The 27,616-nt window shown below is 44.9% G+C and overlaps 1 protein-coding gene across 3 annotated transcripts in view; it reads left to right on the top strand.

The window, feature by feature from the left end:
• MYO18B (myosin XVIIIB) overlaps positions 1-27,616 on the top strand; it is a 289,444-nt gene that overhangs the window by 113,537 nt on the left and 148,291 nt on the right. For all 3 annotated transcript variants that reach the window (XM_017853159.1, XM_017853151.1, XM_017853143.1), the window contains 6 exons: positions 1,148-1,213; positions 7,422-7,550; positions 9,321-9,464; positions 11,316-11,405; positions 24,037-24,156; positions 24,584-24,692. In XM_017853159.1, the coding sequence (XP_017708648.1) occupies positions 1,148-1,213; positions 7,422-7,550; positions 9,321-9,464; positions 11,316-11,405; positions 24,037-24,156; positions 24,584-24,692 (658 nt within the window). The remainder of the gene's footprint in view (positions 1-1,147; positions 1,214-7,421; positions 7,551-9,320; positions 9,465-11,315; positions 11,406-24,036; positions 24,157-24,583; positions 24,693-27,616) is intronic.

Below are 27,616 nucleotides of genomic sequence, written 5' to 3'. Positions count from 1 at the left end.
TTTTTTTTAGACGGAGTCTCACTCTGTCACCCAGGCTGGAATGCAGTGGTGCAATCACGGCTCACTGCAAGCTCCGCCTCCCGGGTTCACGCTGTTCTCCTGCCTCAGCCTCCCGAGTAGCTGGGACTACAGGCACTTGCCACCACACCCGGCTAAATTTTTTGTATTTTTAGTAGAGACAGGGTTTCACTGTGTTAGTCAGGGTGGTCTCAATCTCCTGACCTCGTGATCCGCCCGTCTCAGCCTCCCAAAGTGCTGGGATTACAGGCGTGAGCCACCACGCCTGGCCCATCTTAACCATTTTAAGCATAGAGTTCAGTGGCAAGAAGTATATTCTCAATGTGGTGCGACTATCACAACATCCATCTGCACGATGCTCTTCCTCTTGCAAAACTGAAATGCTATACCCATTAAACAATAAGCCTTCATTTCCCCCTCTCTCCACCCTCTAGCCACCATAATTCTTTATTCTGTCTCCATGAATTTGGTTACTCTAAGTACCTCATTTATAAGTGGAATCATGCAGTACTTGTCCTTTTGTGACTGACTTCTTTGGCTTGGACTAATGTCCTTGAGGTTCATCCATGTTGTAGCATGTGTCAGAATTTCCTTCCTTTTTAAGGCGGAATGGTATTCCGTTGTATGGATAGACCACATCGTGTTTACCCATTCATCCATCAGTGGACATTTGGGTTGTTTCCCCCTTTTGGGTATTGTGAATGATGCTGCTAAGAATATAAATGTATAAATCTCCCTTCAAGACCCTGATTTCAATTCATTTTGGTATATACACACAAGTGGAATGGCCAGATCATCTGGTAATTCTGTGTTTAATTATTTGAGGAACCTCTGTACTGATTTCCCTAACAGCTGCATCCTTTATTTCATTTCCTATCTTTGGTTTTCTGCTCTGTAAAATAGGAGGATGGAACAAATAGGTGTGTGTGTGAAGGTAGAGTGGATGGCATACAGTAGGTGCTCAGCATCTGCACCTTCCTGTGTGAGGTGGGGCTCTGTTAGCCGAAACTCACAGACAGGTGGGGTCATCCTCTGTCCTGGCGCATCAGCCATCGAGCCAGCTTGACTTTCCCCTTTAGGATCCTCCTACCTTCTCTGCTCTCTAACTTCTCTCTTCTTTTCTCCCCAGGCCGTGGAGGAGCTCTTGGAGACCCTGGATCTGGAAAAGAAGGCGGTGGCTCTGGGGCACAGCCAAGTGAGTAGAGCCGCTTTCTTACAACATTCTGCCCATCACGTCAGGGACCCAGAGATGACCTGATTCTTGTCCTACCTCCATTGTCCATTATCTCTGTATGTCTCCTTTTCCCAAACTGAAAGAAGAGCTAATGATTTTCTGCCCTGCCTATCTGACAAGGTCATGAAGATAAAATGTCATAATATGGGTTGAAATCACACTGGGAAATATCATTTATTGGAGGCTTCACTCCTGGGGACCCCAAGTGGTCTGGAAGAATTAGCATCCTGGTCCTCAAGATGACCTTCCAAGCCTCAGAAAGAGCTGCCATTAAACCTGGGAAGAACTGTTCGTCTTCACTCACAGCCTTTTAACTTCTACTCTGCAACCAGCTCTAACACAGCTGTCGTCAGAGCTAACGAGCAGCAGTAAGGGAAAAGAAAGAAGGGGCTTGAGAAGAAAGCCCGTGATTATTCAAGTTGACAGAAATAGCTTTTCCCAAACTAGTGTTGAGCCAAAAGCTCTTCCAAATATGCTCAAAAGTTTATAGCAGAGTTTCACACTTCCCTGATATGCTTATATGCGCTGAAGTTTTCCAGGTGGGAAACATGGTGTTTAGGGATTCTCAAACTATTTGACTGTGGAACCCCTCGCCTTTTGTTTGTGTGGAATACCCAGTACCGTCTTCTGGAGCTAGTGTTCCATGGCTGATAGTTTGGCAAGTGGGGCACGGAGATCCTAAACTCAAGGACCAAGGAGGTGGGACAGGGGAAAGGGACACAGTTTAGAAATACAACCTAGAGGCTGGGCGTGTTGGCTCACGCCTGTAATCTCAGCACTTTGGGAGGCCAAGCAGGCGGATCACCTGAGGTCAGGAGTTAGAGACCAGCCCGGCCAACATGGTGAAACCCTCGTCTCTACTAAAAATATAAAAATTAATCTGGGTGTGGTGGTGTGCGCCTGTAATCCCAGCAACTTGGGAGGCTGAGGCAGGAGAATCGCTTGAACCCAGGAGGCAAAGGTTGCAGTCAGCCGAGATTGCGCCACTGCACTCCAGCCTGGGCAATAGAACGAGACTCTGTCTAAAAGAAAAAAAAAAAAAAAGGAAGGAAGGAAAGAAAGAAGGAAGGAAGGAAGACTGGAGAGGAACAGACCAAAAGAAAGACCACTCCACACATTTCCCCAACTAGTTACTTACTGGTTGACTAATGCCATCTAAGAAACCTTTGTCAATTGCCTTCCACCTCCAGGAGCTATGTGAGGTGCTGGGAGGGTCCTGCTCTCCAGGAGCCCACAAGGGTGGCATTATTGGCTATTTGTACTTCATGGAGCCCTCCCTGTCATATGCATCCCTGAGAGCGGTCCTTTCCTCAGGGAGCTTACAGTCATCTACACTGGCTACCAGCCCTCAGCCCACCCTAAACATGCTAGTGTCTCCCCACTGGCCTCTTGGTCCTGCTAAGGTATATGGTGGAAGCTATTATTCCGCTGTGATCTCAAGATAATTTCTCCTGATAGGAGTTGCAACATCTCAAGTCTTTGAAGGCTTTTTCAATAGAGACGATAAACCTGTCAGTTACTGGACTCCCATTCAAGCCAGGTACTATGCGAGGCAACTTCACATTTTGTTCTTTGATCCTCACTCACAGTCTTCTGTGAGATATCAGGTGTGTTCCTGCTTTACAGATGAGGAAGCTGTGCCCTGGGAAATAAGCCTCTTTTCAAGGTCCTATCTATAGCCAAAGGTTCAGACTCCATGCAAACCTGCATTGGCCCAAATGCCGGGGCCTTTTCCACACACTCTGGGTCCTATTGTTTATGAATGAAAATACGGTCATGTGTGGTTTAACAATGGGGATGCATTCTGAGAAATGAGTGGGTAGGCAATTTCTTCATTGTGGGAACATCACAGAGCGTACTCACACAAACACAGATGGGATAGCCGACTACGCACCTGGTAGATGCCACAGACTCTTGCTCCTGGCTGCAAACCTGTACAGCATGTGACTGCACTGAATACCATAGGCAGTTGTAATACAATGGTAAGGATCTGAGTATTTAAACATAGAAAAAGTAGAGTAAATGTGTGGTGTTATAATGTTATGGGATCACTGTTATATATGCATGCGCCTATTGTTGACTGAAATGTTATGCAGTGCATGACTGTACATGACATATTCTTTACAGATAGGTCTTTACGGTCCTGAATCTGGGGAATTGTTCTTCGTCTCCAGGAACTTCATCCTTCTAGCCCAGCAGTTCTCAAAGTATGGGCCCTGGACCAGCAGCATCAGCATCACCCAAGAGCTTGCTAGAAACACATTCTCGGGCTCCACCCCAGACCTAGTAAATCAGAAACTCTGGAGGGGGACAGGGCTAGCAGTCTGTATAACAAGCCCTCTAGGTGATTCCAATGCACTCAAGTCTGAGAACCACTGGTCTAGATAATGACGCAGTTATGTCATAAATGTGAAAATCAGTGCCTATAATCCTGGTAGCTCTTGCAGAAGAAGAAAGAAAACAGTCGTTACACACAGTTTACAGTGGCAGGAGCAAGAAGTCTGTACGCCTAAACATTCAGATAATAAAACATGATTATTGTTGAATAATACTTGGTATTGACTGAGAAACTGTCAAGAGCAAATCAAGGTCAATGTGTCCTTTTGGAGGCCAGGCTGGGGGATAGACTGAGAGCGTTAGGGGCAGATGCAGCATCTTATGCTTTGTGGGATTGGCACGTAATAATGGAGAAGGCTATGAAACTCAGGGCACAAGAGAATCGGCTGACCCAGTCCGCACCCAGGCACCACCACCACTTCCTAACTGCGTGAATCTTGAGTGACTGGTTTAACTTCCCTGAGCCTCAGTTATCTCATCTGTAAAATGAGGCCATTACTTTCTACCTCCCAAGATGACTGTGGGGATCCATAAAGTGTCATTTAACAGGTGATGTCTGCCACTGCTTGCTGAATACATTTGTCAGTGGGGCAAGAGGCTTATCAAACAGGATAGCATTTAATTCTTTTTTTTTTTTTTTGAGGCGGAGTCTCGCTCTGTCGCCCGGACTGGAGTGCAGTGGCCAGATCTCAGCTCACTGCAAGCTCTGCCTCCCGGGTTTACGCCATTCTCCTGCCTCAGCCTCCCGAGTAGCTGGGACTACAGGCGCCCGCCACCTTGCCCGGCTAGTTTTGTATTTTAGTAGAGACGGGGTTTCACCGTGTTAGCCAGGATGGTCTCGATCTCCTGACCTCGTGATCCGCCCGTCTCGGCCTCCCAAAGTGCTGGGATTACAGGCTTGAGCCACCGCGCCCGGCGCATTTAATTCTTAATAAAGAATTAAACTCCTCTAATCTGTAACGTGACTAAGAGGAGAGGAGCTAATTCCTCGGCAGTACCAGATATGGAAGCTGTTGCCGTATTAGATTTTTTAAAAACCTGGGCCTTCTGCATTTTTAGAGGAAAAACAGTTCACACAGTTGTGTCCCCTGTGGATTCCTTAAAGGTGGAGCTTTGGGGATGTTACACGCTGTTTGCATCCGATAAGCTGCTGGACCCATGAAAAGCAAATAATTTAGATTTTTCTTCGTGATTTTTCAGCCTCTGGTGCCTTATCAAGGCTTGTGCCGAGGGCCATGGCATTTGTGGAAAAGGTGTGATTCCACATACAGTCGACCTTCTGGTCGGCAGTATGCTCTTTAAGTGGCAAAAAAAAGAAAAAAAGGGAGAAATTGAGATAAGATTCTGCACAGGCTTATGCCCATTCTGTGTATGGTTGTTTCCAATTATCTTTTTAATGAAAGCTTCATAATCAATAGTGGTTTTGGCAGCACCTGCCATCTATTGTAATATACGAACTGGTGCTGTCAAATACGAACTGGTGCTGTCATCACTTTGATCATCGATTTTTTTTTTTTATAGCAGCTTTTGGAACTCACTAGCTTGTGAAATTAATACAGTCATTATTGAAGCAATCTGATAGGTAATGAGCCAATCGTGTCTTTATTTCAATGAGAGTAATGGCCTTGGTGGCCCTGTCTGATAGGAAGTGTTCTGCAAAGCCATGGAGGGTTAGGAAACAGAGTTAGTACCGACTGGGTGTGCTAATTTTTATTTTCCCATTGAGAAAAGGCGTAGTGCAGGATGGTCGGAGATGAGTGGTCTCCATTACGAAAAATAGGTTTAGGGTAATGGAGAATCGATCGAGACCCGTTGTTCCACCTGGAATCAAATTGCAATTGAACCTCACACTTCAAGTGCTTGTATCATAATGAATGAGAAAAGGCAGCCTCATATTGACAGACATTGAGAATGGCTGCAGGAAATAAACCTGAAGTTCTGGGCTCAGGTCTCAGCTTTGTTGGCAACTGATTGTGTAAACTTGAGTCAATTTCGTAACCTGCCTAAGCCAGTAGATTCCTCATAGAGCTGTTTGAGTATTAAAAAGAGACCTAGGAGAAAGCACTTTGGAAAATGTAGATGCCGTGCAAATGTTCACCCTATTCAGTGATCATTGTAGTCTTGTCTGAAGTCAGATAGAGGAAAATAAATCCTGGTGTTGCCACTTGCTTGTAAAGGATCGTGGGCAAATGCCTTTTTTTTTTAAGCCTTAGTTTTTTCCTCCATAAAATGTGAGAATCATAATAACTACCATATAGGATTAGGCATGTGAAGCGTTTTACCTGCATGTCAAGTGGTTGTTGAGTCCAGTTCCAAAACACAGTAAGTGCCCCCTAAATGTTATCCATTAAATGATAATGTCATCAATTAATATAGAGTTATCCAGTGTCTCCGGATAACCCCCTTTGTGATTATAAACCACATGTGACGAAGTAACACATGGGACTCTTTTTAGAAATAAGCAGCATAAGGGCATCAGAAAAATGACTCCTTCCCCTGTCACTGACTCAAATCCCACCATAAGAGCATTTTTCCTCTGCCTCTCGGAAGATGAGAAAACGACCACACCAAACCAGAACGACCCTTACACATCGGCAGGAGCAGGCCTGGCGCAGAAGCTTCAGGTTCTCATAGAAAAGCATTTAATACAAACCTCCAGGACTCTCTGCCTTGATCTTTTGCCGACAGTCAGTCCTGGGGTCCCAGCTTCCCTCATTCCTGTTCCCTGCAGTCTACTAGAAGGTGGCTCTGTGGGGTGCCAAGGAGGCATTGATCAGAGTGCTGCAGAGGCCATCATCCATTATTGATGAGCTACGGCCTGGAAATCGTGTACCAAGAGCTGTTTCCTGCTAGATCCCTCAGCACCTCCATGGGTGGCACCAGCCCAACCCCATCCTCTCCAGACCAAGAGGACTGTCATCCCTCCCCCCACTGTCTCTGCCCGTCCTTACAAGGCTGGACTGAGATGTTTCTTTTTTTCTTTCCTTTCTTTTTTTTTTTTTTTTTGAGGCAGTTTTGCTCTTGTTGCCCAGGCTGGAGTGCAGTGGCACTATCTCGGCTCACCACAACCTCTGCCTCCCGGGTTCAAGTGATTCTCTTGCCTCAGCCTCCGGAGTAGCTGGGATTACAGGCACCTGCCACCACGCCTGGCTAATTTTGTATTTTTAGTAGAGACAGAGTTTCTCCATGTTGGTCAGGCTGGTCTCGAACTCCCAACCTCAGGTGATCCGCCTACCTTGGCCTCCCAAAGTGCTGGGATTACAGACGTGAGCTACCGTGCCCAGCTGGAGTGAGTTGTTTCTAAGCCACTGCTTCACTCAGATTGCTGGGGGTGCTTAATCGAAATATTCACATTCCCAGGCCTGGCCTTAAACCCACCACCCAGCCTTTCCTGGGGTCTGGGACTCTGCATGTACTACACTTTCCAGGTGGTGACCGTGTACAGAACAGTTTAGGCAAGTCCATCCTAGCAGTGCTTCTCAGAGGAATGTGAACAGGAATCCCCGGGGGATCATGTTAAAATGCAGGTTCTGATTTAGCAGGTCTGGAATGGAGTACGAGATTCTGCATTTCTGACAAGCACCCAGGTGGTGCCAATGCTGCTGGTGTGTGGCCCACACTGAGTATCCAGGGCCTAGGGGAAGGGAGAGAGGAGCCATCAGCAGACAAAATGCTTTGATAATTTAGACTTCCCCCACCTCCCAATTAAAGGGTAACTGCCAACAAATATTGTAGGTGCGTGCAAGAGAAGTGGGGTCTGAGTTGCAAGCACTTCCCATTGTAGACAACCTTCTTCAGCAGAGGACTCACCTGAAACCTTCCCTCTCCCCAGGTTTTTCTCAAGGCAGGTGTGATCTCCAGGCTTGAGAGGCAACGAGAGAAGCTGGTATCTCAGAGCATCGTTCTCTTCCAGGCGGCTTGCAAGGGCTTTCTGTCTCGCCAGGAATTCAAGAAGTTGAAGGTACTGCATGCTGTTTACATGCGGAGTCTGATCCAACAGGTCTGGAGCGGGCATAGGGTCTGCATGTCCCTCAGGATGATGCTGGTGCACCTGGCCCAAGGATCCAGCCTGAGCAGTGAGACTTTAAGTGAGGCTTTGCAAGATGTTATGACTGTTTCTGGGACATTGACATCAAATTATCCATGAGGTCAGCCTTGCACTAGGTAGCCATGAGGTTGTCCAAGCCCTCCTGGGCCGGTTCATGCTTTCAACCTGTCTTGTTTCTGGAGGAATTCACTTTCACAGGTCAGCAGACAGGGCATGACCAGGGCCCAGCCACTGAGGTTTTGGGGACCAAAGGCCAAGTCGAACTTGAAGCACTGACCCATTTAGGGTCACCATCTTCAGAGATCCCTGTAGACTGAATTTCCTCTCTGTAGCTGCACAATAGAGAGAAAACCACATGGCTGTGGTAACAAATAAAATATATGTTCAAATTCCACCTCTACCTCTTAGTAGCTGGGTGAAAGTGAGATGAAATGATGTGCACTTAGTACAGTACATGGCACATAGTAATTGCTCAATAAACTTTAACTGCTGTTACCTTTGGATTGTTATTCTTAATTACTACTACCACTAGAATGGAGTCTTGTTGTATGTGCCTCCAGTTTATGTGAACTTGTAAACTCAAGTATAGTACTTGGCAGAAAGAGAAAAAAGATGAGACCATGAATAATGAAAATATTATAGGCAACCCCACTGGCCTTCTGTACTCAAGTAGCTCACACCTTGGAATGATGTAGAATAGAGTTTCAGAGCCTGGGCTCTGCAGCCAGACTGCAAGGGTTCAGACCTGCTCTGGCACTGAGAAGCTGGGTGGCACTGGTCATGTGACTATACCTCTCTGAACCTCACTTTCCCCATCTGTAAATACATAAAATAACATGATCTTCCTAGGACTATACTGAGGGCCGAGTTGAGGTGTGTGAGATGCTCAGGGAAGTTCCTAGCACTTAGGAAGCTCAATGTGTGCTGCACAAGAATCAGCTGCTGTGATGGTGATGAGGGAAAAGCATCTTTTGGCCTCTCTGCCAGTCAGTGCTGCTCTGGTTCCCCGCAGTGATAAGAATGAAGTGGGTCTGTGCTTCTCAAACTGCGGTCCCAGGCCAGCAGCATCACCATCACCTGGGGATTTGTAAGAAATGCACGTTTCCAGGCTCCATCCCAGAGTGGCTGAATCAGCACCTTTGGGGGTGGTGTCTAGCCATCTGGGGTTTAACAAGCCCTCCGGGGGATTCTGATGCACATTCAAGTTTGAGAAGCTTGGAATTACTGTTTAAATATACTGTAAAAATGATCTCCTTTCAATATAAGCTAATAACATTATCTTGGACATTGTTATTTGTGGGTGGTTTTAGAGATTTTTCAGTGATAGTTTTGCTTTGCATGATGACCTTTAAACCTAATCCCCGTGTAAGATGTAACCTATTGTATAGTTTCTTTTACTCTTTCTGCTATTATTATTTGGCCATGCAAGACTAAATTATGGCATCATGGTTGATGCAGAGAGCCTGACATATCAAAAGGACTACAAGAAAGGAAGCCTGTGTGTGTGTGTGTGTGTGTGTGTGTGTGTGTGTGTGTGTGTGTGTGTTTTAAGGTATCCAGTCCCTTCCACCAGGAAATAACCCCACTTCCTCCAGCCCCTTTGCTACCCTCTGCCTCCTGTCCTTCCTTTATCCTCACCTGGATTGGAAAGGACCCTCCAGTCTGTGTTCTCCTTCCCTGCAGATTCGCCGACTGGCTGCGCAGTGCATCCAGAAGAATGTGGCTATGTTCCTCGCAGTCAAGGACTGGCCATGGTGGCAGCTCCTTGGTTCCCTCCGGCCCCTACTTAGTGCCACCATTGGAAATGAGCAGCTCCGAGCCAAGGAGGTCAGTCTATGTGGCAGAAAGGGTGCTGAGTGGCTACTCCCCACACCCCCCTCCTCCTTCTTGTATCCCGGACCCTGTGCCCCTATTCCTGAACATTCTTGATCCAGGAATAGATCAAGCCTAACAGCCTTGATGCCCCTTCCAGATGTTCCTCTCGCTCCATCAACACAGAGGGGTTCGTGAACACTCACTACTTAACCCAGAGAAGCTCAGTGGGCAGAGTCTTTGAGTCCTTTATTTATTTATTATTATTATTATTATTATTATTTTACCTCTCAGACAATACTCTTTTTCTATCATTCTTTCCTGTTAGCACCTATCTTTTATAACTGTTTCAATTGGTTTCTGGTTCATGCTTTTTGTTATTATTTTGCAAAAATTAGTAAATACACACGCACATTTAGTTATTATATTTCTTATGTAAAAAGTAGAATACTGGCTGGGCGCGGTGGCTCATGCCTGCGATCCCAGCACTTTGGGAGGCTGAGGTGGGCGGATCACGAGGTCAGGAGATGGAGACCATCCTGGCTAACACGGTGGAACCCCGTCTCTACTAAAAAATACAAAAAATTAGCCGGGCGAGGTGGCGGGTGCCTGTAGTCCCAGCTACTCGGGAGGCTGAGGCAGGAGAATGGCGGGAATCTGGGAGGCAGAGCTTGCAGTGAGCTGAGATCGCGCTACTGCACTCCAGCCCGGGCGACAGAGCGAGACTTCATCTAAAAAAAAAAAAAAAAAATACTATATTCTTCTTTGACTTTTATTTTTTACTTGAAAGGTATTCTGAAAACCTTGCCATTTCCATTCTTGTGGAGCTCTTCCTTGTTCTCTCTTTATGGCTGCGTGGCCTTCCTTTGCGTGTCTGCTTCATAGTTCATTGCACCCGCCTGCTGTGGGTGGGCAGTGAAGCGCTTCTGAATGGTGCTGTCATAGGCACAGTGCTGAGCCACTGGCAGAAGGGCGATCCCTGGAGAATGAAGGGAGCATGGTGTTCACACTTGGGCATACCCAGCCTCAGGCAAAGCAAGGGACTCATTCTGATTATTTGTGTTCAGCCCCTAGACAGGGCTGGGCTGGACCAGACTTGCATGAACAGAGACACTGAAATTTGGAAGTGGTGAAGCAAAAAGTCTCTTGTTGGAACCTAGCACCTGTATCTTCATGGATGCTGGCTGAATTACTCCATTCCCCAACCACTCTTTAAAAAATTTTTTTCGTCTTTAATTTACAAAGAGTAATCGTACATATTTATGGGGTATAATGTGATGTTTTGATATATGTTTACAATACGAAATGATTAAGCAAAGCTAATTAACAAATCCATCACTTCATTTATCATTTTTTTGTGGTGAAAGCACTTAAAACCTACCTTTTTTTTTTTGATACAGAATCTCACTCTTGTTGCCCAAGCTGGAGTGCAATGGTGGTATCTTGGCTCATCGCAACCTCTGCCTCCCGGGTTTAAGTGATTCTCCTGCCTCAGCCTCCTGAGTAGCTGGGATCTCAGGCATGCACCAACACACCTGTCTAATTTTATATTTTTAGTGGAGACAGGGTTTCTCCATGTTGGTCAGGCTGGTCTCGAACTCCCGACCTCAGGTGATCCACCTGCCTCGGCCTCCCAAAGTGCTGGGATTACAGGTGTGAGCCACCGTGCCCAGCCAAAACCTACTTTTTGCAAGCAATTTTGAAATATACAGTGCATCATTATTTATTATAGTCACCATTCTGTGCAATAGATTGCTAAAGTTTATTCCTTCTAACTGAAACTTTGTGCCCTTTGCTCACTCCTAACACAGGTGGAACTTAATCTCTGATCTGGAATGGTTTCTGTTAACGTGTTTGTTTTTGTAGGAGGAGCTTACAACGCTAAGACGGAAGCTAGAAAAATCAGAGAAGTTGCGGAATGAACTCCGGCAGAATACAGATTTGCTAGAAAGCAAGGTATCCCCATCTCTCCCCTTGGGTCCTTGTGGGGGTTCTTTATGTATGTGAGATCCGTTTAAGGGGGAGAACAATGATAGCCTGAAAGTGTGCTAATTGCTTTACAAGCACTCCAGAATTACCTGTGAGGCACATACTGTTATTGAACCCATTTTACAGTGGAGGAAATTGAGGCCCTGGGATATTAAGTATCTTCCTCGAGGCTGCACAACCAGCAAGAGTAACTGAGATTCAAACCCATGTCACCTGGTTCCAAAAGGGAGAATTTCTTAAATAAGTCACAAAAACACAAATCATAGGGAAAAAATGATAAATTTGACTATATTGAAATAATGAACTTTTGTTTATCCGAGCATAAAATGAAGATATATTACTTACTTGGAGTAGGAATTTGCAAACTGGAAAAGAGTGTCCAGAATATGTAAAGAGTTTCCTCAAACCAATTGGAAGAATCCAATAAGAACAGAAAAACAAATATAGGTCAATAATATGAATGGGCAGTTCCCAAGTAAGGGAATCTTGTTTCAAGAGTTCAAGTGTTCAGGAATTCAAATGGCCAATACACTCATGAAAAGACACTCAACCTAATTAGCAATTAGGAAGTGAAAATTAACAACTTAATAGGTACTGTTTCACACATCAGATTGGAAAAATCAAAGAGTGTGGTGTAGCCAAGTGTTGCCAAGGCTGTGTAGCAGTGGGAATTCTTATTTACCGCTGATGGGATCGTAAATTGATCTCATCACTCTCGAGCAATTTGGCATTATCTATGAAAGCTGAACCTGTCCATGCCCTGTGGCTGGCAATTCCACCTCTAGGTATTTATGCTAGAGAAACTTGTCCATGAATATGTGAAAATACAAGAAGTTCATAGCAACAGCCTTTGTTGTGTTGGAGGAATGTAAACACAGGAAAATAAACACTCAAATGGGAGCTTATTAATACGAGAATAGGTTAATATGTTTTGTGATAGTAAAAACTGGAGCTCCCAAGAGTGAAAATGAATGAAGAGAAAGGCAAAACTGTGGCTCACTGGCCAAATTCAATGCACCACCAGATTTTGTAGATAAAGTTTTATTGGAACACAGCCATGCTCATTCCTTTATGTGTAGTCTATGACTGCTTTCATGCTACAATGGCAGGGCTGAGTAGTTGCAACCTGAAACTACTCAGCCCTGCCATGTGGCATGTGAAAGCTAAAACATTTACTCTCTGGATCTTTACAGAAAAAGTTTCCTGATCCTTAAACTAGAAAATGTGTATCAACATGGATTGCTCTTGCAAACATAGTGCCAAAGGAAAATGATTCAGTTACAGAAGAATACTTGATTGATTAAGGTTATATCCTTGTATACTTATGGTGTCATTGTATTTATGGGAATCATAACACCAAATTCAGAGTAGGGGTTACCTGGGGTGTGGTCATGTGACTGGAGAAGGTTATGTTGGTTGAATGTGGGACTGCATTCCCTATGCTTTCTTTCTTTAGTTGGGTGTTGATTTCATGGGCTGGGGGTGACTATATGAACCAGACAGTTCTTGCTCCAAGAAGGTCACTGCAAATTAGAGACAGACTTCTAGACAAAGTCATATGCTGTGTTAGTCCATTCTTTCACTGCTCTAAAGAAATATCTGAACTGGGTAATTTATAAAGAAAAGAGGTTTGATTCACTCAGGGTTCTACAGGCTGTACAGGAAGCATGGCTGGGGAGCCCTCAGGAAACTTACAATCATGGTGGATTGTTAAGGGGAAGCAGGCACGTCCTACATGGCTGGGGCAGAAGGAAGAGTGAGAAAGGGGAGGTGCTATACGCTTTTAAACAACCAGATCTTGTGAGAACGCACTCACTATCACTAGAGCAGCAAGGAGGAAATCTGTCCCCATGATCCAGTCACCTCCCACCAGGCCCCTCCTCCAACACTAGGGATTACAATTTGTTATGAGGTTTGGGTAAGGACACGGGCAAATCATATTATATGCTATTATCTTGCATGTGGTCAGCAAGCCATGGCTAGACCAAAGAGGAGCTTTTCGAGGAAAACCTGCTGTTCCATGTAGACTTTCAGGACTGGGGAAAGGGAGGCACTTATCTAAGGAATAAAATGTAAAGCATCACCAAAAACCTCAGCAAAATAAATAATATTTTAAAATTGTAAAGTAATGCAAAAAAAATCCCTGATGAACAAAATATCAACATTTTAAGTAAATGCAAAATTTGTAGGCCACGATTAGGGTGAGGCAAGTAAGCATCCTATACAGTGCGAACCAATCTTTATTTAAAATGTTGACATTTTCTTCATTGACTAATTGAGATTTTTTAAATATTGCATTAAAATCATTCATACTTGATTTCTGAGAGTTTTTTGTTTTTTTTTTCTTGGTGCCTCCTTAAATGTTGCACCGTAGGTAAGTGTTTTACATGCTTCATCCTATTCTCAGCTCTCTTTCTCCATGAAGATCTGGGTACCTCCAAGGATTCTGTTACAGACCAAATTAAACCCATGTTTTCACCCACTCAACAAATACATATGAGTATCTCCCACGTGTTAGACATTTGACTGGACACCTTGATAGAGCTAGGAAGGAGGTGAAGTCCCTGTCCTTACACAAGGTCTCCAGGCCGATAGAGGGAGACAACAGACCACAAGCAAGCTTGTCACAGATCATTAAGTGCTATGGCTATGAAGCAGAAGGAGGTGACAGTGATGGAGGTTGAGCATGGGCTATATTTGCCTAAGTGGTCAAGGAAGGATTCCATGGAAGGGGATGTTTGATTCCAGATCCGAATGATTTGCTGTAATCTATATGCAGATCTGGTAGAAAGAGTAGATATGGCAGGTGCCAAGGTCCTGGGGCAATGTGAGATAATATTTGTCAGTCCAGGACAAAATTTAAAGCTTTCTACACCCGAGAGCACCTTGTGTTGTTACTACTTGCTTATAATATTGTTTGGCTTGGTTGATGGACAATGGTAACTATAAATGGATTTATGATTAAGCCAATAGAACATACTCTTCTTCCCATATTGATAACCCACGTTGAGCCTGAGATGGCTCACGTGGGGATGTGGAATGAAGTTTGGGAGGAGGCTATCTCTTTTCTGCTTCTTCTCATCTTCCCTGTAAGATTGTGTCCCTTCTCCCCACATTAAAGTGTCCACTGTGGAGTTGGCCAGGGAGAAGACAGAAGCCTTGTTCCTTGCAGGAAGGACCACATCCACACAGAGAGTTAGGAGAGGCTGGGCTGAGATGCACCTTGAGCCTGTGCTCCTCTTATGCAAAAGACTGTAAGGGGGAGAAGAAATGACACACACGTGCCTGATGTCTCATTCATGTCTTGCGAGAGCAAGCTGTCTGACCTCTCTTGCTGGCAGCAACAATGAGTAGAACAGCAGAAGTGAAAAATCGGAGAGCTGTGGGCTGGTTGGGAATATCGGGGACTTCCCTGTGGAAATTCCTTCCCACTGAGCTGACATTTGAGGTAGTCATTAATCACAAACTGTCAGGTCGGATTTGCCATGCATCAGTTGTTGGGGGAGATGTGCAGGGAAGAGATGAACATCTTTAGCATCCAGAGCTACAGTTTATGGGACACTTGGAGAAGGAAGGGTGGGGACTCACGCTTCTGCAACCCGAACCAAGCAAACAAATGCTAACACCTACAGCATATTCTGCTCAGCCTCTTTAACTCTTTGCTTGTATCATGGTTACAAGATGTATGGGGCCTTGAAAAATTAAGATGAAATTTAAAAGTGAAGAAAGCCAGAGCAAAGGGAAATAAGAGTTGATGACCGTATGAAGCCAGGGGAAGAGGTAGAAAATGGAAATCCATCTTTGGCCTTGGATGCCCTTTCACTTCATAGCCTTCACATGTGCTGTTCACTCTGCCTGGAACACTCCCTTTCTCCTCTTCACCTAGTTAATACCTCTTCATCGCTTGTCACTCATTTTAGGTGGCACTTCCTCTGAGAAGCCCTCTTCAACACTCTAAGGGTGAATTAGGGCCCTACTCTGTGCTACCACTAGCCTAGTTGTTTCCCCTCACAGGATTGACTCTTTCCTAGTGACCTCCTATATCTGTGTCCCAGCTAGACTGAAACCCCTAAAACAGGGATCAATAATCCCTGCTTTCATCCCTGTTCATCAAATAATCCTAGTCCCTGACACAGGATAGATAAAGAATGGTCAAATAGAAGCATTAAAGTTGGGCTGAAAAATCCAACACTGAGCTTCCTAGCAGCCAAAGCTAAGAGGGAAACAAGATATTTCATAGACATATTGCATGTAGATTAAAGAAAAAGAAACACCTGTTGCATGAGATAAGTAACTTTTCTGGGTATTGAGGTGTTAGGGAAATTTATTCCATGGATTCTCATAAAAGGGGCACTAAGGGATTTAGCAAAGTATGACTTCAGCAATCTTCACACAGTAATTGAGAAGGGATTGGGTAGGAGCACTTTTGGTACTATCATCCTGAACTGCAAGCCGAGAGCGTGATGTCAGTTCTATCAAAAATGAATCAACTGACGTCAAAGCAGTGCTTTATCCAGGAAGCACATTTGATGACTGAGTATTATGATGACTTTATTTTCCTCAAATCTTTCTCTCCCTTCCCACTTCATCTTCCCCAACTTCCAATGCTACTACTGGTTTATGTTGGTCGCTTTTAAGTTAAAAAATTTTTTAAATAGTTTTAGAGGGTACAATGGCAGTTTTTTTTTTTCACATGGATGTATTGCATAGTGATGAAGTCTGGGCTTTTAGTGCAACCACCACCCAAATAGCGTGCCTTATATTCATGAGGTCATTACTCTTTTTTAATTAGTTAATTAATTAAATTTTATTTTTATTTTTTGAGACAGAATCTCACTCTGTTGCTCAGGCTGGAATGCAGTGGAGTAAACACAGCGCCCTGCAGCCTCAACCTCCTGGGCTAAAGCGAACCTCCTACTTCAGCCTCTCATGTAGCCAGGACCACAGGTGTGCATCACCATACCTGGCTATTTTTTTCAATTTTGGGGGAGACAGGGGTCTCACTTCTTTGTCCAGGCTGGTCTCCAACTCCTGGGCTCAAGCCAGCCTCCTACCTTGGCCTCCCAGAGCACTGGCGTGAGCCACCACACCAGGCCTGTAATTACACTTTAAAGAGCATCCTAGTCACCTGGGGAGTTGTTAGTCCTGTATCTTCCCCAGTCTACCTCCTGAGGGTCTGATCCAAGAGGAGGTTCTTGGTTTGGGGGGTGGTGGGGAGCCCTCCAGCTCCTAGGTGATCCTGATTCGGTGGGTGACGTTGCTTTAGAGCAGTGGTTCTCGCACTTGCAAATGTATCAGAATGCCCTGTAAGACTTCTCAGAATACAGATTGCTAGACTCCAGCCTTAGAGATTCTGAATCAGTAGGCTTGTTGTGGCCTTGGGGAGGCTGTATTTCTAACAAGTTCGAATGCTAAAGGTGCCTGTCCTGGGACCACACTTTGAGACACATTAGGCCAGAGAACAGCTAGAAGATATCTTCTTCCACGTGCATCTGCTTTCTTGGAAGGGACTTTCTGTTAACAGACAAGGAGCAGACACCCTTCCAGGGCTGTGCATTATGAAGACACCCCTGCTGCAGTTCATGGCCTCTGCATGCCACCCCTTTGTCTCTGGAGGGGGAGAAACAGTAATATCAACATTACTAAAACATGTTGTGTCTCGTCAGTGAAAACTCCATTTGACTAGGCTTATTAAAAAGACAACATTATTGCAAAATGATTTAAGTGCTTCATTTGAAGAAGAGGAGATGAGGAGCTGCTAAGAAGCTGGCTATAAATACTCTTCAAGCATGCAAAATCTGCCTTGATGCAAACTGGGTTTTTTTTTTTTTTATTTTCATAAGAAGGCAGTGCTGGTCTTCTTGTTGGAAGCACCTGTAAGGTTTTGGGAGCACATGGGATATATAATGAGGTGGGGTGTTTTCCCCCACCCCTCTGGAGTAGGTTCTGGATTTCCCCCCAAGACCTTATTAATGGCAAAAGACAGGCCCATGCACTCCTGATTTCTGGCCTCATTAGCCTGAGAGGTTTCGCTTTTGGTAAGACATTGTGGAGACAATCCACCGACGGGGACTGGAGGTGTACATAGGTCAGAAAGTCTGTTTGCAAAGTGCTGAGGGAGTTTGATCATGGGTCATCAGTGTGGCTTCCAGCTTGTCTCTAGCAGGGGATAGGAAAGTGACTTGTTGGGGTCATGTGGTCACTGGTGACTGAGCCCAGACTACATCCCAGGTCTCCTGACTCCTCACTCCATAGTCCTGCCACAGCATGATGCTTCCGTGAGGAACTGGACGGGTAGCTCCCTAATTCCCAGGGAGAATTAGACAGCCTGGTTTCTTATCTGTCTTAGGCTATTAGAATCTGTTGAGCCTTCACTGCTGGGACATGCTGGGGAGGGTCTCCTGATGGACAGTGGCAGAGGCATGATGGTCATATTCATAGATGGTCCTGGTGGAAGTAACGAAGGCCTCTCTGCTAAAGAACAGCTGGTGTATTCTTTCTGTGTGCCTCAGTTTGCCCACACAAAACCGAGTCCATAATCTCTTCTCTACCTGTCTTGTAACACAGATAAATAATTTGAGTACAAGGTAAGGAATAAATACAGTGACCTGACCTTGTATGTCTAGTTTAGAGGGCAGAGGGTTGAGCCAGCTTGAGTTCCAGATGATTGACTTTATACCTTTATTGCTACAAGACTGTGGGCAAATTCTTCAAGTCTCTTAGCCTTTGTTTCATCATCAGTAAAATGGCAGTGGTAATCATTACTTCATAACAGTTATAACACTGCCTGCTATCTAGCAAGCCACATCACCACTATTACCAATAAATGTATTTTTAAAAGTGCTCACCAACCCCCCCAGTAGAGTGAATTCCTCGAAGATAATGACACATCTTAGACAGTTTTATACCCTTCTGTGTCTAGCACAAAGCATTCAATGCAAATGCAGTGAATGAATGGAGTCATACTGAATTTAATTAGAAACATTACATTTAATGAGTGATGTTCTGTGCCAGCTGCTGTGATAAGTCCTCTCAGCACTGTGAGCATTTACCTGCATTATCTAATTTTACCTTTAACTCAAACTGTGACGAAGGTGTTAGTTCCCCATCTTATAGATGAGGCAAGGGAAGCCCGAAGAGCTGAAGTGATTCGCCCTACATCACACAGCTGGTGAATGGCAGAACTGTGATTTGAACCCAGGGCTGGCCAACTCCAAACAGACTGTGATAGAGGAGAAGCATCTACTCAGGTGGGAAGTGGGGTCAGGGAGGGCTTCACAGGGGAGAAGGCTTGAAGGATAAGCAGGAGCTGGCCAGGTGACAAGGTGAGGGGACATTCCAGGTACAGGACACAGCAAGAGCAGAGGCAGAGAGCAAAGCCTGGTCTGGCAGGTGCAGTTCTGGTAGTTGGAGTGTCTTGTATGGCAGGGGTGTGTTTGGCGGGGTGGGGTTTGCTTATGGGCTAGAGATGAGGCATGAAGCCGGACTGGATTGCAGGGGGTCAGGAGAATCACTTTTGAGGTTTGGACTTCATCCTGAAGGGTAGGGCAGGACCAAAGGACATTTTCAAAAAGGGGTATGTGGGTGTCGTGATCTTAGGGTTATTTCCTCTTTCTGCTGAAACACTTGGGGGGCCCTAGTGGCCCTTGAAACCCCCTTCTAAAGCCCCCGAAAGGCCATAACTGTCCCTTCTTTCTAGAGGGACCCTCAAGGCCAGTGGGTGGTGTGTCACCCTCATATGCCCAGCTCAGAGGCATAACCTTTCTCCTGGCATTCTTACAAGATTGACCCATTCCCACTGATATCCAGAGCCTATAGAGCCTTCCCATGTATGAATTGCTGTCATGCCCTTATTCGTTCAGTCGACCCATATTCATTGAGTCCTCAAGAGTCAGTTTGGCAGCGTGGTTAAGTAGCCACCGTCTGGCTGGTGTTCTTGGGTGAGTGTTTGCACCTTAGTGCCTCAGTTTCCCCATCTGTCACCTGGAGACAACATCAGTACCCACTTCTCAGCATTGTGAGCATTCTGTGGGTAAACCTGTGCATGTGGTAAGCACTCTCTGTGGTGGCGATGGTTATTATTATGGTTATTATATGTTACTATTACTAGTAGCGAGTGGTGAACCCAGCTGGGATGCACAGCAGAGGGCTGGAACTGGTGCCCAACAGGCATCTCTGGGGAACCCGGGAGCCTGCCACTAAGCTGCAGATTTGTTCTCAATTTCCCCTGCTGACTGAGGCAACTCTGGGGCAGTACCATGAGAATGAAGCCATGGCTTAATCTCCTTGACCAACATCCCACAAGCCTGCTGGTGCTGCAGTTGCACTGGTCCTGTATCTACTGCCTCATTTTGTCTTTTCATCACTCAGGTTGAAGGGGATGGGAGTGGGGGCTCCCCTTCCACTGGGCATCCACCCAGGCTCTCTTTGGCCAAAGTACCCAGTAAGGGTGGTTGAGGTCCAGATCTTACTTGGTCTTTGATCTGTACCCACTGGCTACTTAATCTCAGCTCTCTGGGCTATGGCTGCCTGATTTGTTCCAGGTGGATAATTACTTTACTAACGTCCAGATGCCAGAGGGGTGAGGGAGGTTAAAGAAAGGGTCAGATGGTAGATGTGGGACAGAAAATAGTGGGGTTGTTATGAGCCAGGTGCTGGGAGTCAGGCAGCCCGAGCTGGGCTACCTCTGCTACTTACCAGCTATGATCCTAAGCAAATCACTCCCTCTCTCAACTCCTCAGTTTCCTGTTCTGTGAAAAGGGAATAACAAAAATGCCCTTCTCATAAGGTATTTGAAGGGCTTAAAGCAGATGACATATGCCAAGTGCTCAGTGCATACCTATCCTCAGCATTTCAAGAGTGTGAGCTGTTTCTCACACAAGGGGTTATAATGAACAGATCTTCCTGTGCAAATTGCAAAGTACAGGAGGAGAGCGAAAAGTTGCTGTTTCCTGCTGTCTGCAGGTCAGATGGTTTTTGGGCTTGGGAGTCTGTGAATATTAAGAGCTGAAGACAGGATCAAGCCAAGACCCGTGTGTGCCCCTGTGGTTTATTTATCTCTCTGACCAGCCAGTGGGGTCCTTCTGAACAGGACCTGGCATACAACAAATGCTCGCATAGTGCTTGGTGGATCCGTGAATAACAAGCAACAGTGACAGTCCCAGGGACCCCATGTGTGTCCAGTGTTTAACATCCGTGAAATCCCAGTTACTCACTGTTCTCCCAAGCTGCCAATAAGGCCAATGCACAGGATGTGTTTTTTCTCTTCCACTCTATACAAAATATACAACAAATTTATTAATTCCTGTCCCCTTCTCTCTGGCAGACCCTTGGAGTAATTGTCCCTCAATAGAAAGAATATTTCTGTTGATTTGGCCAAGTGGTAGATCTGGAGAGGTTTTCAAGATAATTTCTAGTTAATTGGTTCTTGAGTAATCTGCAAGGACTCTTCTGGGTTTGCAGACCAGACTCCCCCCTTCGTTAAACTGGTTTTCAATTTGCAATCCCGTGACAGGTCTGAGCACGGTGCCTGCTCCTCACCTTCATCCAAAGCCCCTGTGCCCCATGGTGTGGGAAGGGATAGGGATTTGTGGGGACAGGGGAAGGTCAGGAGCCACTTGTCTCCGTGAAAAGCATGTGTCATTCCCCCCAGTATGAAAATACTAATTGTCCTTTGGGCTCCAGCCTTTGGGTTCTGTGAAACTCAAAATGAATGCATCGAATTAATTGTGTGCTCCCCTTGCTCAGGCCGATTAGCATAAATTAAATTTCACACTAATTGGCTAAGGTGGAGAGAACACAATCCTGGTGCTTGGAATTAATGCTGATTTCAAGGATGGTGGTTCGGGCTGTGACCTGGGGCATTCCTGGATTGCACCGCCCTGTATCGCGTGGCCAGTGCAAATCAGCACTCTTGCAGCAAGAATGATCTTGCACAGGTAACCAAATTTAACCCCTCCAAATCCAAGTGTGAGGCCAAAATTAAGGGGAGATCCTGGCAGTTTCTAGGGCAGTAATTCTTACATTTTATCATGCATAAAAATCACCCTGGAGCAGGTTGAAATGTAGATTCCTGAATTATGCTTTAGACATCCTGGTTTGGGGGTCTGAGAGTCCTATAATTTGCATTTTCTTTTATTTTTTAAGAGACAGGGTCTCACTCTGTCACTCAGGCTGGAGTGCAGTGGTGGTGTGATCATAGCTTACTGCAGCCTAGAACCCCTGGGATCAAGTGATCCTCCTGCCTCAGCTTCCAGAGCAGCTGGGACTATAGGCACGCACCATCTCTGCTGGCTAATTTTTAAAAACTTTTTTGTAAAGCCAGGGTCTTGCTATGTTGTCCAGGCTGGTCTTGAACTCCTGGCCTCAAGTGATCCTCCTACCTCAGCCTCTGAAAGCACTGGGATTACAAACATGAGCTATCATGCTCTGCCCTAGAATTTGCATTTTAACAACTATCCGAGATCATTGCCACGTAACGACTTCCCCGGTGCACAGTGTAAGGAACAGCAAGAGAAAGCTCCATGCTGGAGACAACCAGGAGCACCCTAGGAGAGTCCCTCATTAATCAACTGGAGGTCCTGACTTGGACCTGACTGGTCTGAGTTCAAAATCTCAGTTCTGCCGTTTACACGTGATGTGACTTTGCAGTGCTTCCCCCAAGCCTTCTTTCTCCTCTGTGTCTATTAAAATGTGCATTTTGGTCTCAGCAGTTGGTGATGCGGTCAACAGGGTGGGAAGCAGATGGGCAGGAGAAGTGAAACAGATGGGGAGCATGGAATGCACAGAGCAGCCTCAGATTCTGTTTTTTTTTTTTTTTTCACTCTTTTGAAAGATATTTTGTTTTGTTTTCTGATTACAAAATCAGTTTAAAAAAAAATACAGAAATGCATCACAAGAAAATTGGAGTTCCCTGTGATCCCATCATCCTTCCAGGAAAAAAAAAAAAATCCCAATTAACAGTTTGGGAGTGCTTTGTTCTGTGCAAACAAAAATGAGATGACACCAAACATTCTATTCTGCAAATTTGCCTTTTTTTCCCCTTTGGCAATATATCTTGGAGATATTTATTTTTTTATGTGAGAACATAGATCTGCATCTTCCTTCTTCATGGGACAGCTGAATAAATTTTGAGCCTGCCTAAGCTACCAAGAGAGGCTAGCTCAGGAAGGACAGCTACATTGCTCATTGTAAGAACTATTTACCTTCTCAGTAAAAATAATGCAGAGTTGCCCCTAAATATCAGTCATGATGCAGAGGGTCCGATGAAAGAGTGAGGTGTTCCAACATCTTCACATGCAAAATTTGCAGCAAGAGGATATGTGACCACACGTAATTCAATGCATTTTACAGCTCAGGTGACCAAGGCTCCAGAGCAGGAAGGATTGTCCAAGGTGTTAGTTGTTGAGCCTGGATTCGAACCTTGCACCCTACCTCTTTCTTTTCTTACAATTCTGCTGCCTCCCATAAGAGGTTTCTCTGCCTCTTAGCCACAAACACTCCAGTAATACATTTCTCCTCTACGTATTCTGCCGTATCCTCAAACCCTGAATGCTTCATTTTGGAACAATAATGCCACAGAAGCCTTGGCATCGGTGGCTGGTCAGTTAATCGGAAAAAAAAAATTCAGTGCAGCTGGGAATTCGTTTAAGAAATTCTATTTTAAAATTAATTACATGTATAATTGAAATCATTGCATTTCTGAGGCAGGACCCATTGATTTCTTTCTTTCTCAAACCACACTCGTAATATACAACTGTATGATTTCCAATTTTGGCTTCTTTAAAACAGAGCAAATGGCAAAGTAATTTGAATACAAAAACCTAATTTTTTACTTCGACTTCCTTTTTAGTTGTTGCAATGCCTATTTGGCAGCATTTTCTAAAAGCAGCTTACCTTTATTAATTCCTTCCAAGGCATTCAACCTGGTTTTCATGGAAACTCTGTCCAGCCATATTTTATAAGTTTATGTAGTAGCTAACTGAATAATAGATAGCTACAGTAAAAATGCAATAGGCAAAAGCAGTTTGGGAGCACACACACTGATACTGGATGTGCATGCTGTCACCTGCTAGGGGCAGATGGGCCATGGAGAATTGCAGAGAGGTGGGCTAGTGGAGAGCATTCTGGTGCTGTGGGTGTCCATCAGTGTGTCTTACTGAGGGACAGTGTTGGTACATCCAGTGAGATGATTTGCTAAAAGCTGGTTACAAAGAGATTCCACTAAAATGGCCATGTGTAAAACTGAGCACTTACTGCGTGCCAGCCACCGTGCTAAGCTTTCAATGGATTATCTCCTTGAATCCTCAAAATAATGACATATGTTGTTTTTCCCCCTTTAAGTCTGAGAAGACTGAGAACCAGCAAGGCATCCTGCTTGGTGTAAAGTTACACAGCTAGTGAGTGTTGGACCAAGAGTTCTACCACATCAAGACCAATAAAATTCTGAAGTCCATCCTCTTAACCACTTGATTATACTTAAGGGTTGTTTTCCCATGATAGCTGGTGATTTGTCCAAAGGTGGTCCTCTGCATGGGGAGAGAAGGGTTGGTGGCTCCGCTGAGTGACCCTTCCTTGATCGCACCGTTCCCCGTCCCAGATTGCCGACTTGACCACTGAGCTGGCTGATGAGCGCTTCAAAGGTGATGTGGCCTGCCAGGTGCTGGAGAGTGAGCGGGCAGAGCGGCTACAGGCCTTCCGGGAGGTCCAGGAGCTCAAGGTGAGTGGTCAGGGGTGGCCGGGGGTGGCTGAACACGGTGGCTAAAAATGGTTGGGTCTGTCCCCCGACCCTCTCACTGGGGATCAGTATGCTTAAGCAAGATGCACAGATTGACTGACTGCTGCGCTCAAGGTCCTGGGGGACACTTAGGTCTCCTAAGCCTTGGCCTTGGGAGTGTTATGGGTGGATAGTCCCTGGCTAGAGAGGCAAATAGGAGAGGATTGTGTAGAAGGTGGACAGTCTTTGGCCTTGGAGGTGATTTGGTGAGAAATGTGCCAAAGGTGGCTAGCTCATGGTCCTGGATTCTGCATGGCTCAGGGGACTGTGCAGAGGGTGGCCAATCCGAGCCTTGGAAGCACCAGGGGTAAGATGACCAGCCCAGGTCTTCTGTCCAGCTCTAGTTTGGACCTTGAGCCATTTCTTCTAGAGCAAGCATGAACAAGTCCAGAAAAAATTGGGAGACGTGAATAAACAGTTGGAAGAAGCCCAGCAGAAAATTCAGTTGAATGACTTGGAAAGGAATCCTGCTGGAGGAGGTGAGCAGCCTGGGACCCTTGGGGCTGGAAACTGGTGGACAAAGTTGTCTTTTCCATTTATCCAGTCACTCATAGATAGAGCACTTTTTAGGTGCTAGACATTGCATGAGGGACTGCGACTCTGGCAGAGCAAACAGGCACAGCGTTACTCTCTTGGAACTTACAGTCTAATGGAATAAGCAGATATTGATCAGACAATCCAGCAATATCCTAGATAGCAAATTATCCGTATGATATGTGCTGTTTAGTTTTAATACAAGTAATGATTTTTAAAATAGTGGCTTTATAGGCAAGGTATGTTTATGTTTATGTGAATATTTTAAAAATAAATTTTCAGAGGCCTGGAGTGGTGGTTCACACCTGTAATCCTAGCACTTTGGGAAGCTGAAGTGGGAGGATTGCTTGAGCTCTGGAGTTCAAGACCAGCCTGGGCAACATAGTGAGACCACATTTCTATAAAAAACTTTAAAAATTAGCCAGGTGTGGTGGCATGTGCCTGAAGTCCCAGCTACTTGGGAGGCTGAGGTGGGACGATCGCTTAAGCCTGGGAGACCTAGGCTGCATTTCAGCCTAGGTGACAAAGCAAGACTCTGTCTCAAAAAAATACAAATAAAAATAGAACATAAATTTTGAGGAAGGCAGTCTAGTGGTTAAAAGTTGGAACCTATGAAGTTGTATTTCCAGATTTGGATTTTGGGGCAAAGAAATTGTGCCTCAGTTTCTTCCTCTTTCAAATGGAGATTGGCTTGAATAATTGTTAGAAAATGTTTAGCCACATGTGTAGCATAGAGTGATGAATAGCTAATAGCTGCTTTACCGTTATTATTATGAGGAATAATGAGATCATAGTCCATCCTTATAGCAACCTGCAGAACAGAAACTACAGCTCTCCCCATTTCACAGAGGGTAAAGCAGTGTCAGACACTCAACAGTTACTGAATGGCGAGAAGGCAAGGGGACTCTTGGTTTTACCCAGGGATGTTATACATTTGTTCAGTTGTGCAAGGAGTTTCTGGGAGTATTCTTCTTATACAGTTTCCTGGAGACTTTGTGATTGGATGGCCTGGTGACATCTTTGCTAGCTTGTCACTGTGCCTCTTACTCTCCCCAGCCTAATGAAGTTGGGTGAGAAGGATATCAAGTAGGTCAGCTTCTATAAAATGTCAGCATTATTCCCTCCGTGTGTCCAGGTAATTTGTGCCCTTGAAATGTCAGGGACACTCAGAGGAATGGAGATCAGGGGTCTGTGGAGAAGGGACAATGCGTATTTATTTTCTGTTGAATTCTTGTTCTTCTTCCATCCTGGCTACCCCCGTGGCAGGCATTTACCGGGGAGGTTAATACAGATGAGTTTGAGGCTCTCTTAAAAGCAAGACCCAACAAGGTAGGGTACACACAGGGAGAGGGGAACATGTTGGTATAGAATCAGTAGTGTGGGACAGTCTCTGGCCTTGGAGGTAATTTCTAAAAAAATCCCCAGAGGAGCGCCAGTGTCAGTTCCATCTGCGTGAGATTCATGTCCAAATAATGCTTCCCAGTTTGTTTTCCTCTGTTAAGACTGGGCTGTTAATGAGAGGGGGACATGTGCTTAGCTCATGAGCACATTAGTCACAATGCTATGTGGGCTCTCAGCTCTGGATGCTCATTCCAAGGAGCCAACCCACAAATATTTTGTTTTTCATTATGAAAGTAATACATACTCATTACAGAAAATGTCTAAAATATAGGAAATTTGAAAGAAGCAGTAAAACATTTTAATCATATCATTGCAGTGGTACCACAACCATCTCTATGGTTCAGGATGAAGTATGAATTATTTAAAAAATATGTTTTCCTTTATGCATGGCTAAATATTTAAAGAGAACCTTTTATGATATGCACTCAGCACTGAGCTGGACACTGTGGGGGTTACAGAGGAATTTTAATTGGGCCCTGCTCTCAAGATATTTGCAAAATAAATGGGGAGATCAGGTAAACTCAGGAAAACACATTGATTAAGGGTGGCACTTATGGGCAGGGAGATTGGAGGTAGAGATGAGCCTTGAAGAAGAACAGTTTCCCCTCTTGTTCGTGTTGCCCACTCATGCCACTTGCTCTATAGCACATCGTAGCACAGAGTACATGGGAAGCTGCAGAAATGCTTTCTGCTGCTGCTTCTTACTTTTGCAGGCCATGCTGCTTGTGATTGTGAGGCTTTTCCTGTTGGAGAGACAGTGTGCTTTTCCCATCATGATGTTTTTACCTCGGTGGAAGCTTGAACAAGCTTTAACTCTTTATTATTATACCATCCTTCCTTTGGTTAATGATGTAGAAATCTCTATTGACGTCACCTCTTTCAAGAACTTAATCCTACCATCCATCTATCCATCCATCCACCCATCCATCCATCTGTCCATCCATCCATCTGCCCATCTGCTCACCCACCTATCCATATATGCTACCATTTATTTATCTCTCAATCCATGCATTCATCCACCCATGCACCCACTTCTCTGTCTACAGTAACATCCATCCATCCATCCACTATTCCACCTACACAACCAACTATTTATCCATTAATCCTCTACCCTATCATCTAGTCAAGCATCTTATCCATTCAATTATCCACCTTTCTAGTGGAAGTTATCGAGCATTTACCAAATGCTAGGCATTGTAGTATACTCTGGGAACACAATGATGAACAAAACAAGTTTGTTGTCTTATTAATTTGAGTTCTCTTCTTGATTTCTATAAGCTTCTTTATGAAAGCCCTGATCATACTAGGTTTCAGCTATCTTTTTACTTGTTTCCCCTGCTTGATTATTCTGGAAGGTAGGTGGATATGGCTTCTTATTCATTTCACTATCCCTTGCATCTTGTACAAAGTAGTGTGCTCAATGAGTGTGTGAATAGATGGATGGAAGGAGAGATGGATGGATGATAGG

Source organism: Rhinopithecus bieti, unplaced genomic scaffold (assembly GCF_001698545.2).
Source record: "Rhinopithecus bieti isolate Rb0 unplaced genomic scaffold, ASM169854v2 scaffold_2314, whole genome shotgun sequence".
NCBI classification, from domain to species: domain Eukaryota; kingdom Metazoa; phylum Chordata; class Mammalia; order Primates; family Cercopithecidae; genus Rhinopithecus; species Rhinopithecus bieti.
The sequence above is the reverse complement of the archived record's forward strand: the minus strand, read 5'-3'. Positions and strand labels throughout refer to the sequence as shown.